Genomic DNA, 19,757 nt, shown 5'->3' with positions numbered 1-19,757 from the left:
TTTATCTTGTTTCCACTTACCCTTGTTTCCACTTACCCTCTTAAAGTTGCTGCGTTATGCTTTTATTACAGACACAAGACTTCCTGTGTCTGTTTCAAATTAAAAGCACCCTACATTTCTTAAACAGACTCTTACTGCTATACACCTGCTGTGAGGTGTTGTGGAAAATTGTTTGACTTACAAGGTTCCCATACAACACCTGAAATGTAGCTGCTGCCATCTTGTGGTGTTTGACGTTACTACAAGACACAATTTGACATTAACACACATACACACACACAGACTGAAACCCAGAACAAGATGTTGAAAATATCATGATTATATGGTTGAACTTATTCAGTTAAAGCCATGAAAATATTTATTATGCTTCACGCACATTATACTCCTTGTTTATTCCCCGGCCTCCATTAGAGACCTGGTTCTTATTTGACAACTGGTTTTTCATTTTCCTGTTTACATCTGGACTTAATTTGTCTTAATTTGCTTCACCTGCTAATTAACCACAGCGTACGCCAAAAGACAGGTAAGAATTAAAAGATGATGTCAGTGGAAATTTCAGCCCTACCAGCAGGTGGCGCTTTTATTTTCACATTTTAGTGAAAGTTTCACCTGCTGCAAATTAAAAAACATATTATTCATTCAGCAGTTTACTTAACATTCACACACACCTCAGCAAATATGTTCATTAAACGCGATTGCACTTAAAAGTATATGGAGGATGAAGTGTGCAGCCAGAATAGTTACAGATTTATTTTTTTTATGCTAATTAGTTAACAGAATCAGCATTTTAATTATCTTAAACTAAAAGTATGTCACTAAACGTTGACAAATGCAAAATGGACTTATATAGCTGATTAAGACACCAGACCAGTCATTTGTTTCTGTTGTGTTAATGTTGGTTTGTTTGGTGTAGTTTTTGTTTTTTAAGCTAATGTTGTTGAATTTCATGTCACGTGTGTTTTAAGGTTTTGAGAACGAGCTGTAAAGGAGCGAGATCTCCTGGACTGGTGTCTTTTTGTAGGTCCGTCAGTAAAGCAAATGTAAATATTTGATCATACACTGAAACATTGGCACCTTCAACACTCCATACAGAAGCTGTTTCCCCTGCTTGCTGTTTTCTGCTCGGTGACACAGTTTCATTTCTGATTGTGGACAATTTGTGAAGTTTTGAGCTAAATTCTGAGTTAGTGTTTCTGTATTATTTTGTAATCTTAATTTTTTACTTGCTGAAGGACAGGTGGGGGAGTGGATGGACGCTGGAGGTCAGAGTCCAGCTGTCAGCGCGATGCTGATGTCACAGACGGAAATAAAAGCTGTCCTCAGGGTGTTTTTATGTTTTAACACATTTTACTGCTAATGAGCCTGACGGGGGGGGGGGGGGGGGGGTTAAAGGAGGAGGAGCAGACTGCTGGATTCAGTCGTTTGTTCAGTTGGAGCTCAGATGGAGGTTTTTCCTCCCACTGAGGAGAATCTGACAGCATGACGATGACTTCCTGAGAGAGAGAGAGAGAGAGAGAGCGAGAGAGAGAGAGAGAGAGAGAGAGAGAGGGAGAGAGAGAGAGAGAGAGAGAGAGAGAGAGAGGGAGAGAGAGAGAGAGAGAGAGGGAGAGAGGGAGAGAGAGAGGGAGAGAGGGAGAGAGAGAGAGGGAGAGGACGAGCGCGCGCGAGAGAGACACACATCCTCCCCTCAGTTTCCACGGTGACGGCATCCCTCCATCCTCCTCCTCCTCCTCCTCCTCCTCTTCCTCCTCCATCATCTCTCCGTCAGGCTGCTGTCGGCTCATCTGCGTCGTCAGGATGGTGGATAAAGGAACCAGGTAAGATTTAGTGTGTGTGTGTGTGTGTGTGTGTGTCTGTGTGTGTGTGTGTCTGTGTGTGTGTCTGTGTGTGTGTGTGTCTGTCTGTGTCTGTGTGTGTTCATACAGAGAGCTTTTTGTGTTTGTGGTTCCTTCACATCGTTCTGCTGCTGTTGGTTCCTCAGAGGAACACGTACTGTGTGTGTGGTGTGTGTCTGTGTGTATGTGTGTGTGTGTGTGTGTGTGTGTGTGTGTGCGCCTGTGTGTGGTGTTTGTGTGTGTGGGGTGTGTGCAGTGTGTGTGTGCGTGCTGTTGTAACGTTACGTAACATTCTGTCAGAACCTCTGTGACGTCTGCGAGCAGAACACTGATGCTTTTCTGCTTTAAAGGCATTTCTGCCTTTATTTTGATAGTACAGACAGGAAGCGTGGAGAGAGAGAAGGGCGGCAGGCAATCAGTTACTCTCGAGGAAAGTACTTATATTACTAATTGCTCATCAGTGTTGGCTTGCTGGTCTTGCTGGGCTGTCAAACTGGTTGAACTGGTATTTGGCAGCAGAACCCGTGGCGGTGGGTAATGACATCACGGAACATGTGACAGACGTGTGCAGTCCAACATGTGATCATCAGGATGTTTCACTGTCGCCTCAGAGACGAGTAGACGAGGACCTGAAGGGAAACGCTCCAACATGGCCGCCTGACGTGGTCAGAGTCGTGAATTTTTGTCGTTTTCTATCAAAGGTTGTTCTCTGTGGTGCCTTCAACACCAGCACAAAATCAGACATTTCAGACTCGCTACAGTAACACAGATTTGACTGCTGGACAAGTCTTTTCACGCGAAGCTGAACTCATCGCTTTCTTTACCCAGAACGTAACCCCACATGTAAACTCAGACGGAGGTCAGAGGTCAGGGTGGGTGACTGGACGCCCAGAGTCCAGAGGTTCACTTCCTGAGAATCAGGTGTTCATGGATACGACAACTGTTTGGTCGTGGACAGATCACCTTTGAGCAGAGTGTGATGGATCCATCCTGAATGTCTGAACCAGAGTTCACCTCAAGCCTTGAGACGGGTGTTGAGATCTTTCACTCTGATCCAAAATGGTGGACCATTGACGGACGCCCCTGGGGCCTCATGCTAACTGTGGCTACGTCATGCGAAGCCGCCGAAGGCTGCCATCTACAGGTTGATTCGTGTGTGATGTTAAATCCAGATTATCGAGGCCTCCCAGCGTCCCATCAGCCGGAAACGGGTTTAACCTGCGTCGTTGCCTCGTTCATGTGCATCGACTCGGGTCTTACCTCCACCTGGACGCGCTGCTCCAGGATGAATGGATTTCATTTGAACTGCAGCAGCTGAAACCTGAACCAGAACCAGCATCATGTGGACGCTGCAGTTGATCAGCAGCAGGAAAAGAGACTCGAGGATCAGTCTGCAGCTCCAGTCGGAGGTGGTCAGGACGGCCCGTCTCTGGACGGCTGTTGTGGATCCTGACGAGCTGGATCCGGCCCTCAAAGATGGCGCCTCATTCGTTCCTCTGAATGCTGCTCGATGAGCTCGTAAACTGAACTGAACTTGGAGGACTTCCTGTCCAGTGTGATCAGATGTTATTGCTAAAGGAGAACCTGCAGACCAGATGTTCTGTGAACTTTGTGCAAACCTCGTGGTTCCACACAGAACCGCTTCAGAACATTTGTATTTGGTCTCTGTCGCCTTGTTTCTGAGTGCTGAGTGTTTCTGTGTTTGCAGGCTGAATGATCCGAGCACGTCGCGTCAGGAGAATATTAATGAGCTCAGTGTGATCAGTCAGACATACAGAGCAGCTCAGAGTCAACACGCTGCTGCTGCCAGCGGCTCGTTCACACCAAACCTCCTTCACAAAGTTCAGAGTGACTCACGAGGAGCGAGGAGGACACGTCAAAGAAAAACCCCTGAATAGACCTTCAACAGACAGGACGGCAGGGACGGCAGGGACGGCAGGGACGAGGTGGATGTCTTCACCTTTTAAAGACTTTAAGCGTGTTTCATTTTCAGTTTCCCAACAAATCAAAGAGAACTTCAAGCGTCAGGAGGTGTTTGAAGAGAGCAGAGCAAAGGTTAAAGGTTAAACGTGGTCAAATGTGAGAGGGTTCAGGTCCAAAACGCTCGTCTATATTTCACAACAATGTCTGAAAATCAAAGAATGTGAAGTTTTGGCTGCTTGTTTAGAAGAATGAATATTTGTTATTCATGCAAACACGTGGAGGTCAGTCAGTCTTTGTTGCTTCTTTCCTGTCAAACTCACAATAAGCAGAAAAGTGTCAAAAAGAAAAACTCGTTCTGTTTGAACTCGTTTCTCCTGAAGCTTTGAATCTTACTTCCTGCTGCTCCTCGCTTTGTTTCTCCATCTTTGAGTTCCTCTGTGGGTCAGGCTGTCTGTAATAAACTGCGTGATTTAACACTCAGAGAAAGTCAAACTTTATTTATATCACCGGGTTACAAAGTGCTGTCTGTCTCTCTGTGGCGTCTCCGCTTCGTGTCTTTCTCAGTTGGCTGTGAAAATAAACTCAGTGACACTTTATGTGATCAGCAGCTCGTGATTGACGATGGCGTCCGGCCTTTAAGGGACCGGCCCTCCGAGGAGTCCGCCGTCAGCTGAGCTGACTGCGACCTGCTGCAGCATCTCGTCTCAAAGCAGGACGATCCAGCTGTGCAGAAAAGAGGACAAACAGTCAATGAGTCCCAGCTGGTTTGTCTCATCCTCCTGGTCCAGCTGTCCGCCCTGTGAAGACGACTTCTGTCCATCAGTGATGTCATCACGTCAGCCTGTTAGCGTTTAGCCCACAGAGATGCTAGCATGGCTGTCAGTCTTTCGTCTGTCTGCATGCTGGAGGACGAAGGGTTTCACATGTTGGACAGGTCTGTAAGAAGACCTGTGAGGTAAACCTCACAGCCGGCAGGTGTGATTCGTGATGCCTTCAGGTGTCAGGATGAGGCTCTGCTGTAGTTTCAGTGTCGGGGGAGTCTTCAGGCCGCGAGCTGACACAACAATCAGATATTGATCCGTCAGTTAGTGTTCCCTCTCCGTCCGATCGATCAGATGAGCAGAAGCTCCGCAGCTTCACGACAAACACTTCATTTACTGACAGAAGAGACGCTTGACAGGAGTCCAAACTTTACATTTAAAGCTGTTTTAACGTGAAGGATTTCATCACAGAAGCACTCACATAAACGCCTCATAAATACTGGAATATTAACACAGAATGAGCAAATGTGAAAGTCCACAGATGTGTGAACACCAAACATCCCAACACGTTCCTTTATAAGATTAGACAATTCTACAACTTTATCAAACAATTTAAGCTCATTAAACCTATTATTATTATTATTGTTGTTGTTGTTGTTGTTATCATCTTATTTCTGTTGTGAAATGCACACGTGCTGTCTGGGCTGCATTCAACACAGACGTTACAGAGGATAGAATTACACAAAAACAAGGAGGTGAAGTGTCCATCCATCCATCTTCTCCCGCCTGTCCGGGGCCGGGGGCAGCAGTCTGAGCAGGGACGCCCGAACTTCCCTCTCCCTGGACACTTCCTCCAGCTCATCCGGGGGGATCCCGAGGCGTTCCCTGGCCAGCCGAGCGACATAGTGCTCCAGCGTGTCCTGGGGCTTCCTCGGGGCCTCCTCCCGGTGGGGCATGCCTGGAACACCTCCCTAGGGAGGCGTCCAGGGGGCATCCAATAGAGATGCCCGAGCCACCTCAGCTGACTCTTCTCAATGTGGAGGAGCAGCGGCTCTACTCTGAGCTCCTCCCGGGTGACAGAATGCAAATGAAAAAAATGCAAATTAAAATAAAATCAACAGAAAGAGGAAAAACTGCCAAATTTACAGTTACGAGGATTTCAGAGTTTAAATCTGTGGAGTTCAAGGTTAAACCATCAGATCTGAGATGATTGTTGAGTCGACTGAAGTCGTGTGCAGAGGGGAACTGAGGGGGAAGCACAGGAAGTGGAGATGCTTTTATTGTGAAACAGTTCAAACTCTGGTTAAGATTCAGATGGTTTAATCATAGAGCTGCTTCACCTCCGGCCTAAAGAGACCCATTTAAACTCTGAACCACTCTGTCTGATGCTCCTGCTCACCTAGCGTTAGCATTAGCGTTAGCACAGCTGCCTGTTCTGTCCAGTGCAGAGGACGCTTCACAGGTTGACCTTCGACATGAACCGACTCCTTCCTCCTGAAAGCAACGTTAACGACGTTTGCTTCTACTTTTGGTTTTCAGCATTTTCACTTGTTTTTCCACTGAAAAGCTCGTTAGAACATTTGTGAGCAGCAGATTCAGAGTGGACGATTGTTGGACAGGTGACTCACCTGAGCAGTTCTTCACTGGGGTGAAGGCTCATGTTCTCACAGCTGTGTGTGTTTCCTGGTCTGATCTGTTGAAATGTGGTCTGACTGTGTGTCGGACTGACTGACGTAAATCATACGGTTCATCTGTCGGGTGTTCCTCTCCATATCGGCCTCGTGTGCAATGTGAATGAATCTTTAATCGTGTTTAGTGCTTCTCTCTTCCCTCGTCTTCCTCTTTGTGTTGCTGGACTCTGGCCAACGAGTCTAAGTGCTCTGAAAGTGAAGCTTTCAGGATCTTCTTACAAAATGCCGAAGGCGTGGTGCGTCGTCCTCCAGCTCGGGGCTTCTGCTGGAGGCCTGGCAGTTTGAGGGATCTGGACTGGGTCTGGAAACTGCTGGATCCACTCTCCGATTTTGGGGGTCACAGTCCTTAATGCTCCTGTCACCACTGGGACCACTGTGGATTTCACCTTCCTCATCTGATCCAGTTCCTCTTTGACAGTTTCTGTAGCTTCTGCACGTCTGCTAACTGGCTAACGTCTCTCTGTGCTGTTTGGATCTCGGCTTCCAGATCTTCCTCGGATCTTCTCTTCCATGGCGGGAGCTGTTGGTGACCCGTGTTCTCAATCCTGCACCTGAGGTACCGTGTCAGGCCGTGTTCACGTCTGCCAGCAGGCTTTGTGATGGTTCCTCGTCACTGACTGTCTTTAAGCCTCTGAATGTCCGTCTCAGGTTCTCAGAGTCAAAGGTGACGTCTTCTAATGTCCTGAGATTCAGTTTACTGTGATATAAGACAGAGTTTTTGGTCATTTCTCTGTTTTAATGGTCCCGCAGTCGTCGTACAGTCGATGTGTTATGTTTGATTTGTGATTTGAGAGCTGCTCTGCATTCAAATGTAATTGCACTAATTGCAGAGATGATGGCGAGCAGCTAATCTCATGCTGAGCGAACTCCCAAGAGTCCTGGTGGTTTCCGGTAAAGCGGCGCCCTGATGCTGCTGATTGATGAAGGTCCATTCTGGAGGAAGCTGAAAGCTAATGGAGCTGCAGCAGCTAATTTACGACAGCATTAACATGGGAGGGTAATAATGTCAGACAGCATTAGGCTCAGAGACAGGAAACTGCTGCTGCTGCTGCTGCTGATGATGATGATGATGGTGATGGTGATGATAGTAATGACTGACAGCAGGACTCCCTTCAGAGAAAAACTTGTTTGTGAGGACACAAATAACAACATATCTGGAAAGTGAGAACTTTTTTTTAAAAAAGGTGGACATTTGTGGGTAAAGACATTTAGAAAAGTGAGGACAAATAGGATGTCTTTGGGACAATGTGCACATTATCTGAAAGCAAAGACAGTTTTTAAAAGGATATTGTTGGGATAAAGCAGATCCATCCATGATGAAGGTGAAATATCGGCCTTCAGGAAACACATCTGGAAATGTTTCAGCGCTGAACTGTGACGATCAAACAAATGCCAGCAGTAAAAGTGAAGTCAGCACAGACCAGATTCACCGACACGTCCTGCTTTTCTGTCTCTGTTTACTTTCAGGGTGTTTAAGAAAGCCAGTCCCAATGGAAAGGTAAGTCCTCTTCCTCTTCACGTTCAACCTGCTCAAAACCTCAAAGCAAATGAAACGTCAGAGAAAAATTCTGCAGACTGGAAAAAGGTGTCAACACCCAAAAAATGTTCAGCGAAAAAAACAAACAAAAGCTGCAAACGCTCACAAAGAAGAATCTGGACCCTCAAAAGACGGCTGATTGGGATTGGCTGTCTGTTGTGCTTATATCTTATTCTGATTGGCTGATCTGACAGCTGTGTTCCCCCCTCAGCTCACCGTCTACTTGGGGAAGAGGGACTTTGTGGACCACGTGGATCTGGTGGAGCCTGTTGGTGAGATCAATTTGTACAAAAATTAATTATTAACTCTCATAAAATACTTGAACACTGAAGCGTTCTTTCGTTATTGGCTCGTCTTTGATACCAGCTGATCTCAGTTGGGGGTTTGGTTAGTACTTGACAGAAAGGATGATGAAAATGGGAATAAAAATCAGCCGTCCTCTGACGCTGTCCTCCTGACTTCCTGCAGATGGCGTCGTCCTGATTGACCCGGAGTACCTGAAGGAACGGAAAGGTGAGAAATCTGAGCCTGCAGCCTGTTTAGTAGCCAGATTTAACAGATACCCGATTTCCCTCCTGGGATCAATAAAGTATTTTGATTCTGAAAGTATACGCTGAGTTGTAAAGTGGAATCCATCCATGTGTTTTTGAAAGAAACTCCTGGCAGGTTGCTAAAACCTGCGGAGTCTGTCAGGGAGGCGTCCTCGGCCTCTGAACTTTCTATTAATTCGGATTCAGAAAAATCTGAAACCTCATACGGAGACCTAAAGGGACATTTAAAGAACTGGTAAATCCTCTTCAGAGATCAGTTTCATTTCTGCGTGTCCAGTACAGAGAAAGGCATGATGTGTTCGGTTTAGCTTAGCACAAACGCAGAAAACAGCTCCATCAGACGTTTCTTTAAGTTATTGATCATTTATTAGGATGTGACTTTGTGTTTCTTGTTCCCATCAGTGTTCGTGACTCTGACCTGTGCCTTCCGTTACGGTCGTGAGGATTTGGACGTCCTCGGGTTGACGTTTCGGAAAGACCTGTTTGTGGCGAATGTCCAGGCGTTTCCTCCTCTGCGCGAAGAGAAGAAGACTCTAACTCGTCTTCAGGAACGCCTGATTAAAAAACTGGGAGAACACGCCCACCCGTTCACCTTCGAGGTACTGAGACGTGTTTCGTGACCAGAGAACGATTTATTATTTATTTATCATTCATTTATTGAGAAATCACCTGTAAAGAGCCGTCCAACACGATTAACCTTCAGGAGACTTTTGTTGCCCTGAATTCATCCTGTCAGGCAGCAGTGTGTCTCAGTGAAGTTTCAGGTCTGAGGTAGGTTCACAGTTTTGTCTGAGATGTTAGTTTGCTTGTTGGGAGCATATTAAAGACAACTTCAAGGGAACAAACCCTTTAAAGGGCTGGAAATCCTCTGAGGGTGTCTGAACGGTTCATGTTTTAAGGAGAAACGGCTGGTGAACGTAAAACATGTCACGTGACAGAAAAATAAAGTTAAAAAAGCAAAAATAAAGTGCAAGTATTGGGAGAACTGGACAAAATTGCAAGTTCTTGCAAATAATGATGGTTGAATCTGACTGGCTGCTGCAGACCAAGACTTATCACTGAGCTTTGCAGTGATTGGCTGAGAAGTGACAGAGTTACAGGTGAACTGTCACTGTGAGCATTAGCTGTGGTTGATGGTCATGTTTGATTGAGCGTTTTGTTTGAAAAGGGACTAAATGACTTACTGATGTACTGAAGAACTGTCGGCAGCCCTCATTTTATCTGCTCTCCTTTCAGATTCCTCTGAATCTGCCGTGCTCCGTCACCCTGCAGCCGGGCCCGGAGGACACCGGGAAGGTTGGGACGAACTGTCTTCCTCCTGAGAACCACGTTTGTCTTCTTAGCTAGAAAAGTATTCAAAGGAATCAACACATCGACTGTAAGAGCTGATTTTCTTGCTATCGTGTGTCTCCAGGCCTGCGGAGTCGACTTTGAGGTGAAAGCTTTCTGTGCAGAAAACGTCGAAGAAAAGATCCACAAAAGGTAAACGTGAGTCCTCTGCAGTTCCACACGACAGAATAAAGAGACGGATTACAAAAACAAAGTTGTGCCTCAGCAGAGAGAGGAAAGCCTCTGACGTAATCCAGACTGAATCCTACATCCTGATTCAGCAGCAGAAGCTTCAGAGTCATGTTGTTGTTGCAGGAACTCGGTGCGTCTGGTGATCCGGAAGGTGCAGTACGCTCCGGAGAAACCTGGTCCTCAGCCAACGGCAGAAACCACTAGACAGTTCCTGATGTCGGACAAACCTCTGCACCTGGAGGCCTCTCTGGACAAAGAGGTAACAGCACAGACCAGCCAACTCACAGCTCAACCATCAGACACACTTCAGCCAGCAGAAGAAACCTCATTTCTATATTTAGAGAAGAACAGAAGATCCAAAGTGCTTCACAGGAAGAAGAACATCAAGTGATTTGTTGAGGCAGGCTACCGGAAACAGGGTCTCTGATCTGATTTCATTTACAGTTTACAGTTTTCATGGTGTTGGACTGAGCAGTGACCCCCCACTAACACCCGTCCCTCCCCCTCCGACACCATTCAAGCTATGATTGATATCCACTCACAACAACAGTCACGGTCGGGGATCCTGAGTGCAGCCATGGGCCCGTTTGTTACACCAAGGATCGGCTCACGAAGAAGACAAAGACGTGCCGAGATAAGATGGATGATGTAGCAGTGCTGACTCAGCACCAGAGGGAATACATGGAGTTTAGCGTTATGCTGTTCTGGGAGACACGGCTAACTAGCGCTAACTCTGGACATGAACGCTGTGTTGGACGGTTTCCAGATGATGAGGGTGGACAGGATGAAGGAGATGAAGGTGGAGGGCTGGCAGCATCTCTGAATGATAGATGGTGTAACTCTGGACACATCACGATCAAAGACCAGCTCTGCAGTGAGGACAGTGAGCAGTTAGCCGTTAGCATGAGGCCATACTGTGTACCGAGTGAGTTCTTGTATGTTATCGTGAGAGCAGTGAAGAAGACCAGCTCTGTCCTGGGAGAAAGGAGGATGGTGGAGAACATGTCCCACCCCATGCAGGACACTGGGCAGCTCCTTCACCCGCAGTCTGTGCAATAATGTGACTTCAACAAGTGTCTGTTTGACTTGTTACTGTTTCTCTGTGGGACCAATCAGTGGTCGTCTTGTCTTCAGTTGGTCCTCAGGTAATGATTATCAGGTGCTCTGACCTCTGTCTGTGTCTGCAGATCTATTATCACGGGGAGCCAATCAGCGTCAACGTTCACGTCACCAACAACACCAACAAGACCGTGAAGAAGATGAAGATCTCAGGTAGTCCGGAGCACCTGTCCCCCGCTCTGTGTCCCTGTGTCCGTGTGTCCGCGTGTCCCTGTGTCCGTGTGTCCCTGTCTCCATGTGTACCTGTGTCCCTGTCTCCGTGTGTCCCTGTCTCCGTGTGTCCCTGTGTCCGTGTGTCCCTCTGTCCCCCGCCCTGTGTCCCTGTGTCCGTGTGTCCTTATGTCCCTGTGTCCGCGTGTCCCTGTGTCCGTGTGTCCCTGTCTCCATGTGTCCCTGTGTCCCTGTCTCCGTGTGTCCCTCTGTTCCTGTCTCCGTGTGTCCCTGTGTCCGTGTGTCCCTGTCTCCATGTGTCCCTGTGTCCGTGTGTCCCTGTCTCCGTGTGTCCCTGTGTCCGTGTGTCTGTGTGTCCGTGTGTCCCTGTCTCTGTGTGTCCCTGTGTCCGTGTGTCCCTGTCTCCGTGTGTCCCTGTGTCCGTGTGTCCGTGTGTCCCTGTCTCCATGTGTCCCTCTGTCCTTGTGTCCCTGTGTCCGTGTGTCCCTGTCTCTGTGTGTCCCTCTGTCACTGTGTCCCTGTCTCTGTGTGTCCCTGTGTCCGTGTGTCCCTGTCTCTGTGTGTCCCTCTGTCCCTGTGTCCCTGTGTCCCTGTCTCCGTGGTCCCTGTGTCCCTGTGTCCCCGTGTGTCCCTGTGTCCCTCTGTCTCCGTGTGTCCCTGTGTCCATGTGTCCCTGTCTCGTGTGTCCCTGTGTTCCTGTCTCCGTGTGTCCGTGTGTCCCTGTCTCCGTGTGTCCCTCTGTCCCTGTCTCCCTGTGTCCCTGTGTCTGTGTGTCCTTGTGTTCCTGTGTCCCTGTGTCCGTGTGTCCCTGTGTCCCTGTCTCCGTGTGTCCCTGTCTCCCTGTGTCCCTCTGTCCCTGTGTCCCTCTGTCCCTGTCTCCGTGTGTCCGTGTGTCCCTGTGTCCCTGTATCCGTGTGTCCCTCTGTCCCTATGTCCCTGTCTCCGTGTGTCCCTGTCTCCGTGTGTCTGTGTGTCCCTGTCTCCGTGTGTCCCTCTGTCACTGTGTCCCTGTCTCCGTGTGTCCCTCTGTCCGTGTGTCCCTGTCTCTGTGTGTCCCTGTGTCCCTGTGTCCCTGTCTCCGTGGTCCCTGTGTCCCCGTGTGTCCCTCTGTCTCCGTGTGTCCCTCTGTCCCTGTGTCCCTCTGTCCCTGTCTCCGTGTGTCCCTGTGTCCGTGTGTCCCTGTGTCCCTGTATCCGTGTGTCCCTGTCTCCGTGTGTCCCTGTCCGTGTGTCCCTGTCTCTGTGTGTCCCTCTGTCCCTGTGTCCCTGTCTCCGTGGTCCCTGTGTCCCTGTGTCCCCGTGTGTCCCTGTGTCCCTCTGTCTCCGTGTGTCCCTCTGTCCCTGTGTCCCTCTGTCCCTGTCTCCGTGTGTCCCTGTGTCCGTGTGTCCCTGTGTCCCTGTCTCCGTGTGTCCCTCTGTCTCCGTGTGTCCGTGTGTCCCTGTCTCCGTGTGTCCCTGTGTCCCTCTGTCTCTGTGTGTCCCTGTGTCCCTGTCTCCGTGTGTCCCTGTGTCCCTGTCTCCCTGTGTCCCTGTGTCCCTGTGCAGCAGCTGTGTTACTGATGGCTGACGTGTCTCCGCAGTGCGACAGTATGCAGACATCTGTCTCTTCAACACGGCTCAGTACAAATGTCCAGTGGCCACCGAGGAGTCAGAGTGAGTCCACTTTCTCAGCACACGGCTCCTTCGCTGAGCTTTCAGCTGCATCAGGTCTTTGTCCTCAGCAGACTGAGTGTCCCCAGCTGTCATCAAATCATTCAAATTTCCATTTTGTCTGAGCACTTTAAGGACTTCCTTTGTGACCCCTTCAGGGACCTTTTAAGTCCATAAAGTGCTGAAATGATGTGAATGTGTTCTCTGGTTTGACTTGTTGAAGTGAATTCAGTCCGACGTTGATCGCCGTCTCCAGCTGAAGTTACCATGCAGGTATTTTTCTGTCCTCAGTGACGTCGTTGCTCCCAGTTCAACTTTCTGCAAAGTTTTCACTCTCACTCCGTTTCTGGCAAACAACCGAGAGAAACGAGGCCTCGCTCTGGACGGAAAACTGAAGCACGAGGACACCAACCTGGCCTCCAGCACACTGTGAGTCCAGCAGCGCTCCTGAAGGAGGGCGTCCAGATCTGACCTCATACCAAAGAGAAAGTGACCCTTTATGTCAGAACTGCAGACAGAAGAGACATTTAGGGTGTTTTGGAGATATTTTAGGGACACTTGAGGGACGTTTCAGGTGCAGCATTAACCTCATCAGCTCACTCTATTAGCCGTCCATCCAGATCCAGATTTCACAACCTGCAGCCAAACGTTCTGAATGTTTTCTGCCCTTTTCTGACTGAACGTTTCTGTCTGGAGCAGGTTGAGAGAAGGAGCCAATAAGGAGATCCTCGGCATCATCGTGTCCTACAAAGTCAAAGTGAAGCTGGTCGTGTCGCGAGGCGGGTCAGTCCATTCTGCTTTGTGTCACCAGTATCAGCTGAGAGAAGCTTTGAAGTCCCGCTGATGTCCCGTCACATAAATGTCCCATTTACTCGTTGTCTCCTCCTTGTTGAGGACAGTAAACTGAAGTTTTGTCCTAATTAATTATTTAAAATACATCAATGTGTCACGTGGTTGTAAGGCACTCTGATTTCCATCCATCCATCCAAACCATCTTTGTGGGATGAACAGAAAGCGTTCAGCATGATAGGGAGCTCGTCGATAAACACGATGATGATGATGATGATGATGATGAAGATGATGATGATGATGATGATGATGATGATGATGATGATGATGATGCTTTGACGCTGAAGCTGTGAAATGTTCATTGATTTCAGGCTCCTGGGAGATCTGGCAGCGAGGTAACCTTTCACATTATGTCACTGAAACAAAGTAAACACTGAGGTTTCCAGAGGTCACCTGAACATGTCACTGAATGAGCTCACCGCTAATGCTAACGCTAACGCTAACACAGGTGAATGTCTCTGATGGACGGGGCATCACTGCTGTCTTTGATCGTGTTCATTTGTCTCTCAGCGACGTCTCTGTCGAGCTGCCGTTCACCCTGATGCACCCGAAGCCGTTGGAAGAGTCCATGTACAGAGACGGTAAGTCCAGCATGTCCGTGTCCCCGCAGGCTGCTCGAGAGACGCTTCAACAAACACTTTGGGCTGAAGTTTATGACCTTAATTCATGTTCTGTGTACTAATACTTCAGCTCTGAACGCACTGTAGTACTTTGAGATACTGAGTTTTTATGCCGTCCTGCAGAGTTGAGTCTCCTCCAGCTGATTTTCATAGAGACAAAGTGAGACCAGTGTCTGTCTGGAGGAGACAGATGATTTGATAAAGAATCAGATTTATGCTTCAGTGTCTCACCATGCTCGCTCGCCCTCTCTCTCTCTCTCTCGCCCTCTCTCTCTCTCTCTCTGCTGCAGCTCCAGATGAAGCTCAGATCGACACAAACCTGATCGAGTTTGACACCAAGTAAGCAGCCGTCTGTCCTCCTGTCTGTCTGTCTGTCTGTCTGCCTGTCTGTCTGTCCTCTTGTCTCTCCTCCTGTCTGTCTGTCTGTCCTCCTGTCTGTCTGCCTGTCCTCCTGTCTGTCCTCCTGTCTGTCTGTCTGTCTGTCTGTCTGCCTGTCCTCCTGTCTGTCTGTCTGTCTGTCTGTCTGTCCTCCTGTCTGTCTGTCTGTCTGTCCTCTTGTCTCTCCTCCTGTCTGTCTGTCTGTCTGTCCTCCTGTCTGTCCTCCTGTCTGTCTGTCTGTCTGTCCTCTTGTCTCTCCTCCTGTCTGTCTGTCTGTCTGTCTGTCTGTCTCTCCTCCTGTCTGTCTGTCTGTCTGTCTGTCTGTCTGTCTGTCTGTCTGTCTCTCCTCCTGTCTGTCCTCCTGTCTGTCTGTCTGTCTGTCTGCCTGTCTGTCTGTCCTCTTGTCTCTCCTCCTGTCTGTCTGTCTGTCCTCCTGTCCTCCTGTCTGTCCTCCTGTCTGTCTGTCTGTCTGTCTGTCTGTCTGTCTGTCTGCCTGTCCTCCTGTCTGTCCTCCTGTCTGTCTGTCTGTCTGTCTGTCTGTCTGTCCTCTTGTCTCTCCTCCTGTCTGTCTGTCTGTCTGTCTGTCCTCTGTCTGTCTGTCTGTCTGTCCTCTTGTCTCTCCTCCTGTCTGTCTGTCCTCCTGTCTGTCCTCCTGTCTGTCTGTCTGTCTGTCCTCTTGTCTCTCCTCCTGTCTGTCTGTCTGTCTGTCTGTCTGTCTCTCCTCCTGTCTGTCTGTCTGTCTGTCTGTCTGTCTGTCTGTCTCTCCTCCTGTCTGTCCTCCTGTCTGTCTGTCTGTCTGTCTGTCTGTCTGTCTGTCCTCTTGTCTCTCCTCCTGTCTTCCTGTCTGTCTGTCTGTCTGTCTGTCTGTCTGTCCTCTTGTCTCTCCTCCTGTCTGTCTGTCTGTCTGTCTGTCTGTCCGTCTGTCTGTCTGTCTGTCTGTCCTCCTGTCTGTCTGTCTGTCTGTCTGTCTGTCTGTCTGTCCTCTTGTCTCTCCTCCTGTCTGTCTGTCTGTCTGTCTGTCTGTCTGTCTGTCCTCCTGTCTGTCTGTCTGTCTGTCTGTCTGTCTGTCCTCTTGTCTCTCCTCCTGTCTGTCTGTCTGTCCTCCTGTCTGTCTGTCTGTCTGTCCTCTTGTCTCTCCTCCTGTCTGTCTGTCTGTCTGTCTGTCTGTCTGTCCTCTTGTCTCTCCTCCTGTCTGTCTGTCTGTCCTCCTGTCTGTCCTCCTGTCTGTCTGTCTGTCTTCTTGTCTCTCCTCCTGTCTGTCTGTCCTCCTGTCTGTCTGTCTGTCTGTCTGTCTGTCTGTCCTCTTGTCTCTCCTCCTGTCTGTCTGTCTGTCTGTCTGTCTGTCCTCCTGTCTGTCTGTCTGTCTGTCTGTCTGTCCTCTTGTCTCTCCTCCTGTCTGTCTGTCTGTCTGTCCTCCTGTCTGTCTGTCTGTCTGTCCTCTTGTCTCTCCTCCTGTCTGTCTGTCTGTCTGTCTGTCTGTCTGTCCTCTTGTCTCTCCTCCTGTCTGTCTGTCTGTCCTCCTGTCTGTCTGTCTGTCTGTCTTCTTGTCTCTCCTCCTGTCTGTCTGTCCTCCTGTCTGTCTGTCTGTCTGTCTGTCTGTCTGTCCTCTTGTCTCTCCTCCTGTCTGTCTGTCTGTCCTCCTGTCTGTCCTCCTGTCTGTCTGTCTGTCTGTCTGTCTTCTTGTCTCTCCTCCTGTCTGTCTGTCCTCCTGTCTGTCTGCCTGTCTGTCTGTCTTCTTGTCTCTCCTCCTGTCTGTCTGTCCTCCTGTCTGTCTGTCTGTCTGTCCCTCCTCATCAGCTCCTGCGATCTGATTGGCTCTGCTCTGGTTCACGGCCCGTCGATTGGCCTGGCAGCAGACAGGCTTTCCTCTTGGCCTGAAGCATTAACTGTGATGGACTCGTCTCCTGAGTCTCAGCCTTAATGCGTCTTAATGCGGCCGCTGCAGGAAATGGGCTGTAAGCTGGAAACTCATCCTGCCGTCAGCAGAGCCTCAGAAAACGACTCCCGAGAGCCGACAAACAGCAACTCTGCGTTTTACAGCTCATTATTTCACACAGGAACCTGCTCAGACGTTTGGAGGTGAAGCTTGGCGTGCAGATCGTTTAACTGAGCCAGCTGAAGGAGGTCTGCTCCTCCTGGCTCCTCCGTCGCAGTCTAACATGTGGAGCTCAGAGAACTCTGGTTACACTGTTAGTTACTAAAAGTTAGCTTCTTCTCTTCAAACTGACTGTTTGTCAGCCAACATTTTATTTCATTGGTCCAGATTCCACACGTGCAGGTAATGAAGTGAGCAGGTGAACCTCTGATGAGGAAGTAACCAGGTGAACGACCGATGAAGGAACAGTGAGGCTCGTTTCAATGGAGGCCGACGGCTCAGAGGAAGAAGATCCATCCGGCTGTGATGGACTCACACAGCAGTTAGCATTCACAGCTGGAGCTAGGCTAACAGTTCCCCCCGCTTCCAGTCTTTGTGCTAAGCTAATCTCTGATATCCAGCTCCTCCTCTGACTGAACACAGAGGAAACCTCATCTCACCTTTCCTTCTTTGTTTCCTCCTTTCTTTCCTTTTCCTTTTCCTTCGTCTTTCTTTTCTTTTTTCTTTCTTTCTTTTTTCTTCCGCTTATCTTTCTTTTCTTTGTCTTTCTTTCTTTGTCTTTTCTCTCTTCTCTCTTTTTTCTTTTTCTTTTTTCTTTCTTTCTTTTTCTTTCTTTCTTTCTTTCCTTATTTCTTTTTTCTGTGTCCTGGCTTCATCTCGAATCTGCACTTTTTATGTTTCTTTGATGGTTTTGTCATGATTTAACTTCCACAACCTTTTCCCTCCTTTCTCTCAGCGACGACGACATCATCTTCGAAGATTTCGCCCGCCAGCGGCTGATCGGCGCGAAGGACGAAGAGGACGAGGAGCCGGTGGACTCGCCCAAACTGGACGACAGATAAAGGCGCCGAGCGTCGCCGCTGCCACTGCTGCTGTTGTTGTTTCGCTGCTGTTTGTAGTGTGGAGCTAACGGAGGTCACCTTTAGGTCAACCCACAGTCTGGACACCCTTTAAACACTCGGCGGTGCCGTGTTTGTGTTCTCATTCATGTTCGTCCTCTCTCTGCGTCCTGCCGGCGTGTAAAAGCTAGCGCGCCGCGGCGTAGCCATCAGTTGTGTTTTCGGGCAGAGCGGCTCTTCGCTCCCTCGCCGGCCAGTCGGTCGGTCGGTCGGTCGGTCGGAGGCTTCGGCCGGCGACCGCGGCATGGTCGCGGCGGCTGGTAGCATGCCTCTAATGTCACTTTGTTCTGTGTGTTTCCATTAGGGACCGAGCAGGAGTAACGTTATGTTGAGATTAGTTTGATGAGTCGTATCAGAGGGTCTTCGTTAACACTGCCGGCTTCGGTTGATCTGGGACGGCTCGTCTCTCGAGCCACAACGCGGACTTCGGCTGACGGAGGTTTTTGTTGACCGTCAGTCTGCCTGTAGACGAAGCTGCAGACGCACCAGAGGACGAGTCATCTGCAGGACGTCCCGACGCACCGAGAGGACCTGAATCCGTCAGAGAGCCACCAATCAGCTGAGAGGAACTGGTGGCCCAGTTTGCATGAAACCATCAATACTTTCTACGATCCATTAACGTCATAATAATCAACCTTTGTAGAGGACGGTCCTGATTTTAAAGAAGCATCATAGTGTTTGTGCTCACGTTGATCGTTTTCTAAACGATCGTCTGTATTTCCACCCGTCCGGTCCGCCGCCGGTTTCACTTCATTCCCATACACCTCTACTTCCAGAGTAGGCGGCGGCGGCGGCTGCGTGTTCAACCTCAGTGTTTTAGTGGTGATGATGAAAACGTGTTTGTAGAAACGAGTTTAAAAAGTGACGTCGTTCAGACAGTTAATCAGAGCTGAAACTCAGGAATCAGCACAGAAACTTTTTCAATGTATTCTCCGACATTACAGCCCCGACTCTGTGTAAATCATCAATCAAACAGGAAGTGATCAGCTGATCAAACAGGAAGTGATCAGCTGATCTGACCCTCTGACACAAACTGACCTGAAATCAGCTCAAAGTCAATATAGTTAATGTTTTTCATTGATTTCTGTAAATATCTCTTATTGTGAATCTGATGCAGCAACACGTTTCACAGACTGAAAGATGTGGAACGCTCCAAAAACACCTGTTTGGAACATTCCACAGGTAAACAGGCTGATTGGTCACAGGTGAGAGCATCATGATTGGGTATGAAGGATACATGAAGGATGAAGGAGATGAACACATGAAGCTGCTGTCGGTGAACACAGATTGATTATTGATGATTGATTCTGTTTGACTGGTGTTTTAAACAGAGTCCAGACTTCAGGTTGTTCTTAACTGATCTCTTCACAGTTTCTTCTTTATTACATCAAAAACAGTTTTACAGTTTTGAGCAAAACTGACTCTTGAATTAAATGTTTCCCAGCTGACTCCCCAGCCCTTGAACGCACCACAGCGTGATAAAACCATAACATAAGGTGGAGGACTGAATTTCTCTCTGCAGGCTGATTTTCATAGAATTCAAACAGAGGAAATCAACTGAAAAGCTGTAGGATGATTCAGAAAACGATCAGCAGAGAAGTGAAGTAACCAGGATGTGAAAAACACCAGAAGGGTCCTTTAATCAGATGTTATCCACCGAGTGTCAGCAGACTCACAGATGAATACAGACAGAGAGGAAGTCAAACACAGACTGAGTGTGTGTGTGTGTGTGTGTGTGTGTGTGTGTGTGTGTGTGAATGGACAGAGGACATGTCACTCTTTATCTGACAGACTGAATCTGATTTTTTTTTTTCCACCAAAACTCGACAGGATAAAGATCAAAAACACCCAAACCATCTGCTTCATTTGTACCTATATTTCAATGGGCTTTTATTTTGATGGGGCCAGGAGGAAGTCTATATATTCCACTGCATCTTTAATAAAAGGACATTTGTGGCAACCTGCTTTATGATGTTTCTGATGTAAAACTGACTAGATTTGGAACAGATGATATAAACGGCACGTTGTGATTGGTTTGTCCAGTTAGAACTCACTCTGATTGGAGCATTTTGCAGCCGAGACTAAGTGTGATTTGTCGATATCACTGATGGTTTTCGTCTTTCCTTCGATGAGAAAAACACTTTCATTCAGACACCAG

General features: G+C 48.5%; 1 protein-coding gene across 2 annotated transcripts; it reads left to right on the top strand.

The window, feature by feature from the left end:
* Positions 1-1,473: 1,473 nt before the first annotated feature.
* On the top strand, positions 1,474-19,564 carry arrb1 (arrestin, beta 1). Of its 2 annotated transcripts, XM_076735770.1 has the most exons (16): positions 1,505-1,817; positions 7,678-7,708; positions 7,959-8,019; positions 8,216-8,260; positions 8,701-8,897; positions 9,535-9,594; positions 9,713-9,780; positions 9,943-10,078; positions 11,007-11,091; positions 12,689-12,761; positions 13,050-13,187; positions 13,458-13,541; positions 13,919-13,942; positions 14,118-14,188; positions 14,518-14,566; positions 17,437-19,564. In XM_076735770.1, the coding sequence occupies exons 1-16, from the start codon at positions 1,798-1,800 to the stop codon at positions 17,540-17,542; spliced, it is 1,248 nt and encodes a 415-aa protein (XP_076591885.1). In that variant the 5' UTR covers positions 1,505-1,797; the 3' UTR covers positions 17,543-19,564. The 2 variants fall into 2 exon arrangements, with proteins under 2 accessions (XP_076591884.1, XP_076591885.1); XM_076735769.1 differs by lacking the exons at positions 12,689-12,761; positions 13,050-13,187; positions 13,458-13,541; ... (2 more) ...; positions 14,518-14,566; positions 17,437-19,564 and having other exon boundaries at positions 1,474-1,817; positions 11,007-12,682.
* The last annotated feature ends 193 nt before the right edge of the window (positions 19,565-19,757 follow it).

This window comes from Chaetodon auriga, chromosome 7 (genome assembly GCF_051107435.1).
Source record: "Chaetodon auriga isolate fChaAug3 chromosome 7, fChaAug3.hap1, whole genome shotgun sequence".
NCBI classification, from domain to species: domain Eukaryota; kingdom Metazoa; phylum Chordata; class Actinopteri; order Chaetodontiformes; family Chaetodontidae; genus Chaetodon; species Chaetodon auriga.
This window is presented reverse-complemented; position numbering and strand designations above follow the sequence as displayed.